General features: G+C 41.8%; 1 protein-coding gene across 2 annotated transcripts in view; it reads left to right on the forward strand.

The window, feature by feature from the left end:
* Positions 1–6,992, forward strand: part of DOCK10 (dedicator of cytokinesis 10) — a gene marked incomplete at its 5' end in the record, with an annotated part of 150,264 nt that extends 143,272 nt beyond the window's left edge. For both annotated transcript variants that reach the window (XM_084291885.1, XM_084291886.1), the window contains 5 exons: positions 27–237; positions 2,472–2,662; positions 3,352–3,452; positions 3,765–3,903; positions 6,433–6,992. In XM_084291885.1, coding sequence (XP_084148011.1) covers positions 27–237; positions 2,472–2,662; positions 3,352–3,452; positions 3,765–3,903; positions 6,433–6,552 — 762 coding nt within the window. In that variant the 3' untranslated portion in view covers positions 6,553–6,992. The remainder of the gene's footprint in view (positions 1–26; positions 238–2,471; positions 2,663–3,351; positions 3,453–3,764; positions 3,904–6,432) is intronic.
* Positions 6,993–8,364: the final 1,372 nt, after the last annotated feature.

Raw genomic sequence — 8,364 nt, forward strand, 5'->3', positions numbered from 1 at the left:
TTATTATGTTTGCCACTGTTACACAGGTCAACCCCAAAGACCTGGATCCAAAATACGCCTATATTCAGGTCACATATGTCACGCCTTTTTTTGACGAGAAAGAAGCTGAAGATCGGAAGACCGACTTCGAAATGCATCACAACATCAACCGCTTTGTGTTTGAGACGCCTTTCACACTCTCAGGAAAAAAGCACGGAGGCGTGGAAGAGCAGTGCAAGAGGCGCACAATCCTGACAAGTATGTCTGCTGCTGCTGCTGCTGCTTTCCCCCTCCCAGCCCTGCCTTTGACAGCCAAGCCCCATGCCAGGTTTTCTGCAGGCAGTGGGCACAGCATGTTATACAGAATGACAAATAATCTTTTTCAGTGTGTCCATTTGCAAAGCATGTTCTTTCTTACAGTCCCGAGGACCATCCTTTGTAAGGTTATTTTCATTTTTGGAGTCATCAGCTGTCTTATTTTTCTTAATTATTAGCATCTTACAGTGATGGAATTTAGGAGTGGTTCTGCTGGAAGCAGCTTAGCACTCGGCCCCGTTGTTGTTTTGATAATAAACAAGTCAAAGGAAAAGTAATGTAAGGTGCCTGTTCTGCTGAGAAGAGTAAATCTTTGCAGATAAGATTTTTGTTCAAAAGTGGAGTAAGATGCCTTATACAGTGTTTTTAAAAGTGAGAGGTAAGCAGTTCAGCTCAGTGGATGCAGTCACTGTTTTAAGACAGGAATGTAGGGAATACTGGATGTGTCTGTTCTTACTGAGTCATGTTAAACAGAAAACATTCAGTTCCTTATCATGATTGAAATCTCTGTGAAACTACTACTGAAACTTGACCTGTCTGAATTTTGGCTGGGAGTATGAGAAACTGTCTGAGACAGAAGCATTGTTCTCATGAACAGCAGCGAGTGGGGAGGCTGATGTTCACAGCAAAGGCTCCTGTGTGATAAAATCCAGTTCCCCACTGACTTCAATGCTTGTGCCTCCCCCAAAGGGCAAAGTGAAGAAAGCTGCTTATGGTATAGGCGTAGTTGGCTAAAAGTTTTGTTCTGGCAAGTCAGAGAAGAGGCACTGATGTCTGGGGGCATCATGTTACATGACACAGCTTTGCTTGTAAGAAGAAGAAAGGAAGAGTAGCTTATGTGGGGGGTTTTTTAAGTGCTCGAGCAGCACTTGGTGTTTTGAGGTATGTACTGAAGCAGGTAGCTTCTTTGACTTGAAAGTGCTGCTGTTATGGTACCTCTGGCAAAAACAGAGAAGGCTGTTTGTCCAGCAAAATAATTCCCTTAGGTTATTACACAACGTCATTAGCTCCCAGAGCTCTTAGCCTGGCTCCATCTTCGGCGTTAGGTGGGAATTTGACCTTCTCTTGTCCCCTGCTTTCCCTTTGGCACCTCCCTCAGCTCAGTGCCTGTAAAGTTTCCTGTAAAGGAAACCTTATTTTCCTTTGGATAAAGTCAAATACTTTCACTTGCTTCCTATGCAAGCAGAAATGCTTTTAGTTTGAGAAGAAAACAAGGCTTACTGGTACAGCTGGAAGACTAATGGCAGGTTTTGTGCATGGCCAGAAGTACTGGGTGGCTGGAACAGTATCTGCTAGGCACCCTGCTCCAAAGCCCTGCTGCCTGCGTCACGCAGAGGATGAGTGTGGTCTGGCTGCAGTCTGTGGGTCACTGGCTCTCTACTGTTCCTGGTTGTTACTTGTGCTTCTAGTTCTGGAAGTCCTTGGTTTCCTGCTGTCCATGGAGACAGCCACCCTGTATGATGGAGCTCCTTGAGGCCTGAGCTGCCCAGCAGCATGTGCTTGCTGGAGGAGGGAATATACAGAGTTTGAGAGGTCTTCCAAAGTGTGCTGGACAGTCAGGAAAAGGTTATGAAACAGTTCCTTTTAGACAATGTGCCATACTGTATCACTGCCAAACTCTTTCGGATCTGCGAAAATGGCTTCACTGGAAGGAATGGTTTTATTGATGAATGGTTCCTCTACCAGCTCCCATAAGTAGTCTTTAGGTTGAATACTAAAATTAACTCCTTGCTTTTTTAAGGATGGTGCTTCAATAATGTGTTCATCTGTGGGTGAGTGGTACTTTGATGGGATGTCTTGAGGTGTTTGAAGTTCATTATGGGCTTATTGTTTGGTGCTTTGATTCAGAAGAATGGTTGATAGCTTTTGGAATCTGAGTGGTGAGAGCCACGTGGATCTGACAGAGCTCAGCAGCAAACAATGATCATTTCAAAAGGAAACACTTTTTCCAAATGTACCAGGTCTACAAAAAAAAAAAAAAAAAAATCAGGTTGGACCTGCTGAATTCTATTGCTCATTTGATGATTAAAACTCAATTTGTAGGCATTGATAAAGAGATTGACATTGTCAAAGTTAACACAATCTAAACCTTTGATGGACTTGTTTTGTTTTCTTAAATACTGTCTTGTTGGGTGAGTAATACATTTAATGCTAATACATTTCTTGCTTTTGAGTAGCCAGTCACTTGTTTCCCTACGTGAAGAAACGTATTCAAGTCATAAGCCAAACGAGCACAGAGTTGAACCCCATCGAAGTAGCAATTGATGAGATGTCCAAAAAGGTCTCAGAGCTCAATCAGCTTTGCACAATGGAAGAAGTGGACATGATCCGACTGCAGCTCAAACTCCAAGGAAGTGTCAGTGTCAAGGTAATGGAAATTTGCCATTTTCCTCTTCAATGCATCTACCTAAATCTTTGTTTTTTGTTTTTTTTTTTTTGTTTGTTTGTTTTTTTACCCTTTCTGACCTGTTTTGTCAATTTCATATTTCTGGTTGTTTCTTGTTTTCCAGTGCTGTTGGAACCTGCTCAGAAAACATATGGCAGTGGAAAGCTTTCCGCTGATGTTGATGAGCATTAGATTTATGTGCAAACATGACTACTTCTGTCAAATCTTCTCAAAAAAAAATGTTGAGACTGTTCTAAAAAGACTATTGTGTCACTTGAGAATAAAACGTGTCACACAGTCAACCATGCAAATACTTTAAAGGGAGGTTTTTTAGGATTAGTTTTGTCATTTCCTGTTAGAAAAGTCGATGTTGGTGAGAGGTGCATGTATTCCTGGGACTCTAGTTGAAATTTCTTCAAATGTTGGGTTTTCTAGATGGCTAACAAGTTGAGCACCTTCAGAGGCCAGCAGAGATCTGTGCTTTGTGCAAAGCTGACTCGCTCCCTTTTTCTCAGTAAAACTCTTCAGGTTTCATGCAAATGGCAAGAGAAGTGATTCTGATATTCTTCAGGACAGCTTTGCCTGAGGCCAGACCCCAAGCCTCAGGATGCAAGAGGAGAGGACAGTAATCTACCTGCTCTCTACACCTAAGTTGTATATTTCTCCCCCAGGTAAATGCTGGACCAATGGCCTATGCTCGAGCTTTTCTGGAAGAAACAAATGCGAAGAGATATCCTGATAACCAAGTTAAGCTTCTGAAGGAAATCTTCAGGTAAACATTTAGGCTTGCCACCCTCTGCATAGTATGAGTAAGGAGTAGTGTGACACAAAATTAGGCTGACTTGAAGCACGCTGATTTACATCTGCATTTGCTCTATCTTACAAGCCATTCTCAAGAAGGCATTTACTGAAGTTTTGGGCTATCCCATTAGCCAGTGTTCCTCTTCTTCTGAGAATGATTTCTGAAATTCATTTCTAACAAGGTATAATTTGCAAGGAGAGAAAGAGGTATAGTTGTGTGTATGCTTTTTTTTTCATTACTGCAATATTTGTATGGTTTTTCTTTGTGGTTTTGTGCTTGTAGGCAATTTGCAGATGCATGTGGGCACGCTCTTGATGTCAATGAACGCCTTATTAAGGAGGACCAATTTGAATATCAGGGAGAAATGAAGTCTCATTATAAGGATATGCTCAGCGAACTCTCTGCAGTTATGAATGAACAGGTTAGATCATCTATTTACTGGTGGCTGGGGCTGAATGTGGGTAGCTGACTTTCTTCTAGTGACAAATGAAGCTCTACAGCAAAATACTAGAAGTAAAATCTGGCAGTGCAACAGTCACTCAGAACACATAGTTCCAATCCTTTTTTAATTCATCTGCATTATATAAAATGAATCTGCTTTCCTGACAAAAATTTTGTCTTCTGCCTATCTTTCTAGATAGTGAAAAGTAGAGCGTCATGAGACTGCAGACTGAGGTTTAGAGGCATAGAAAGATAATCAGTTAGACTAGTGTTTTATGCTTGCATGCTTTATCCTATAGTTGTGAGATATTTAATTAAAGCAGTAAATTGTTTGTAAGACCTAGTTTATAACTGGAGGAGATATCTCCATAGTTTCTGTTTGTATTCAACTTTCAGAGCAAGAATGACTTATTTTTAAGTGCACTGTCAATACACGCCATGTTAAAATTCCATTTCAACTGTTAGCAGCTTTAGAAAGATAAGCATGCATTAATTTAATGCAGTGCATCCCGAAATACTGAAGCTCACACTGGCAACTATTCCATTGCTGTGTCCGTGCAGATACTTTTTACTATGTTTTCTGTTTTAATGGAAATAATAATTGAATTATTCTGCACAGTAAGTGCAAATTAAAGCATGATTAATTGCTTCTCTTCAAGGTTATGAGTAGGCCACTTCAGATTGTGCCCAAGAAATATTTATTCCCTGGTAGCTGCACTGTGTTTCCAGTTGCTTATAGCACAGATTAGCATTAACCAGTGGTATCAGTGATGGCATCTCACGGAACTGCCTGATTCTACCCCACTGGACCATGCTATATTATTCATCTTCACGTGTGAGAAGAATAATGATTTATGAGAGTTTTTGTCCCATTGTTAATCTTACTGTGGAATGAAGCTAGTTTTTCACAGGGTATAAAGGGTATAAGCCTTATAATTGCTTTGAGGCCTTGGTGCCTGCCAGCTGGGAGTCAAGCTCAGTGGTTGCTCTTTTGTGAGTTGTGCTCTCTTCCTGTTTCAGTGCATAAAGATCTGTGAAACTCAAGCATTCCAGTAATTTTATAGTAAATAATATTTATCTCTTTGTTATACTAAGGGTATCATTTGTTACACACTGTTCATGCCTCCCCTGTGGAAGTTACTTGGGCTATCTACTCAATGTACAGAAGACATATTCCTTGTGTTCCCCCACAAAATGGAAAATGAATGGTCAACTTAAATTAGTCATGAGCAGCCCATGAGTTTGAGCATGCATTAAATATTCAGCGAGTCCTATTAAATATTCACACCTGTATTTATATCTGTATCAGTGAGCTCTGAGTTTTCTTCATGTAAGTGAAGAAACTAAATAATACAAAATTACCTGTACATAATTATGTTAATATGTATCACTGAGTTCATCCAGCAAAAGTCAAAACTGACATCTGCTTAACCAAAACCAGCAGACTGGAAGTCCATGCTGAAAACTAGTTTCCTACTTTTTGCCCTATGGGTACTTACAAATGACAGCACAGTTTTCTAAGCAGTGTGGCTTTTGGGGAACAATCTAGTCCTCTTGCAAGGAATGCATGAGCTTCCTGTTCTGAGCAGAGCATTGCCTCAGATAAATCACACGCTGTAAATTGTAGCTGAAATATTTATTTTGCAGTTGGAAGGCTTGAGGCGCTATTGTAACTGTACTGTGTTCTCCACGACAACGAGATTTGCCATCTTTGCCATTGTCATAATCAAGAAGGTTTTGTTTGCTCACCCACTGATAGTGACTCTTTCATCACCATGTGTTTTTCTCGTTTTGTTTTGTTTTTCTTTTCTGACAGCTCTGTCATGGTCCTTGCTTATACAGCTTCTCTTCTTCCCTGTCTAACATTTCCCTCAATACTATAGCCAAAAGTGGTATGTTCATTTTTCTTAAATCTATTTTTTCACTTAATGTCATGTACTTGCTCACTTGCAGGTTTCTCTACATGCTATGTTCATTTAGTTTCATGTCTAATGACTCCCTTGTTCGGGGAGTTTAAAAAAAATAATAATAATTAAAAAAAAAAAAAAAAGCTGTGTGTGTGCACTGCATCATCCATGCCTAGCGTGCCAGTGTTGGGACACAAGTTGTTAGCATCCTAGTCATGAACGTGGAGAGGTCAGTGGAGCAACTCAACAGGAGCCTCCCTCCTGATGCAAAAAAATAAATAAATAAATAAAATAAAAAATAATAAAAAAAAAGGATGTGCCAGGAGCTGTGTGACACAGTAATAGCACGAGTGGGCAGGGACAAATGGCATACAGTTCACCCCCAGCTCTGAGGACATCCTCCCTCTCCCTGCAGCCTCTGGTTACTGCTGGCCCCCCTGCAGAGATTCTCTCCCTCTGCCAGATCCTTGGCATCACTGTGTAATAAGCCAAAGGTGGGAAATCGCTGATTAGACAATAAGCACTGCAGAAACTGAGATAGATATACAGAGCTCTCTAACTGTTGCATATTTTCTTTTTTTTTTTTTTTTTTCTATGAAAAGATTGCATACAAGGAGGATTCAGCAAAACAGCAAGGAATGGAGCGCACATATTCACGAGTCATCAATAGAACCAGCTCGTCTGCGCCAGCAGCAACCACTCCATCAAATCCTGATGCTTGACTGAGGCATGGGGAACATGCAGCCTTGCAAAGACCTGTTTTTTTGTTGTCGTTTTGTTTTGTTTTCCTTTTAGTTTAATAGTACTGAAAAATAATTTGACCACGGACAATACCAGGAAAAGGATTTGTGGGTTATGATTTTAATTTATTGGAAGTCTTCACAGTGATATTTTTTAAAACTGCAAGCTTGATTATTTTTTTTTTATTATTATTTTTTATTTTTGCCTGCCCCAAGATTTGCACATTCCCTGTCTTTTTGTTGTTGTTGTCAATTTTTGGTTTTGAGCAGTCTTTATTAAGTCAGGCTGATTACAAGATTTCCATTGAACAGATAGCTACACAGCACGCCCTAAGTTTGCTATAAATTATAATATATCTAATACCAAGTCCTAGTATACATATATTTTAAAAGTCAGAGTGGATGTTTTATAACATTTAAGTATATTGCAACTGTAAATAGAAGATGTGTAAAATATGTCATTTTTACAAAATTTAAAAAAATCTTTTTAGTTAATTATGACAGTACTAAGAATATGGATAACATTTCAGTTACCATTATATTAAAATATTTGTGTATGTGTATAAAAGCGTCCATAAAATCTTCTCTTTGAAGGCCTGTGTGTTGGTTCATTCCCATGTCAGCGATTTCCAGAGGTGTGGAGATCAGGATGTCCCTTGCATCCCATCGGTCGGTTGTGTTATGGTTGCAGATGGGGGATGTTTATGACCACGTACGGAACATGGCTTCAGACTGTAACCATGGCCTTAGGCTGAGGCCACCCTGAGAAACAGGAGTTGATACGGTCCTCATGCCTGAGACCAAGGAAGCTCTGCTCTTCCTTTGAAGTTTGTAGTCCCACATTTTGCCCAGGACCTGTTGGGAAACTGTGTGCCTCTAGCAAGACCTTTTGTTTGGTTTCCGCATCATGCTGGGACACGGTGGAGCTGGTCTGGTCTCTCACTGAGTTTCTTTTAACCTCAGTTCTTCCACACTCCTTTGTGTTCGTTCCTTTGCTCATAGAAAAGTTCTTGCTTTTAGAGGTCCCTGCTCTTTGTTTATATGCATTAGGACCCCTCTCTTCTATTCCTCTCTTTCTTCCTTGGTAAAACCCTGGTGATTCCCTCAGAAGCCTGCACAGGTTTATGAGTGTTCATTCAGGTCAGAGACCAGAGCTATATCTTGCTGTGCAGGCATGCCATGAGGATTTTGTTGTTGCCTCACTCTGCCCTCCTGTCTCCTTTCCCCCCCTTTTTCTTCCCATGACACCCTCAGTTCACAGCTGGTGCATCCTGAGTCACGTTGTGGCCTGGCATGATAGGAAAGAGCAAGAGGTGGCCTCTCAATTCACACGTGTGTGTGTGTGTGTACATATGCAAGGTGACAGTGCTACCCTCCAGCCTCTGCCTGCTTCCTGGTTACCAGCACTCTGCTGCCTCACCGTCAGCAGATTTGGGATCATCCAGAAGAACTTTTCAGTAAGAGCTGAATCCCACGTGGTGCTGTGTCCTGGTGGGGCAGGAGGGGAGCTGTGGGGACGTGCACCCTGCCACCACCCGAGCTCTGTGCAGAAGGCCCTGCACCCCTGGAGGTGGCAGCAGCCCTCGGAGGGGGTCCCATGGGACTGAGCCCTGGGTCACCGAGCTCTGTCATGGCCCCACCCTGGCATCCCGTGGGTGAAGTGGCAGAGCCAGCCTGTGTGACCGCGGGTGATCACCCAGTCTCCACCTGCGCCCTGCAGCGTGTTCGGGGGGACTGAGCTGCATGGGGAGCCTGGCAGCCTCCTCATCCTCGCCCCAAAGAGCCCAGCTCTGC

This window comes from Netta rufina (genome assembly GCF_964035555.1).
Source record: "Netta rufina genome assembly, chromosome: 9".
In the NCBI taxonomy this organism is placed as follows: Eukaryota; Metazoa; Chordata; class Aves; order Anseriformes; family Anatidae; genus Netta; species Netta rufina.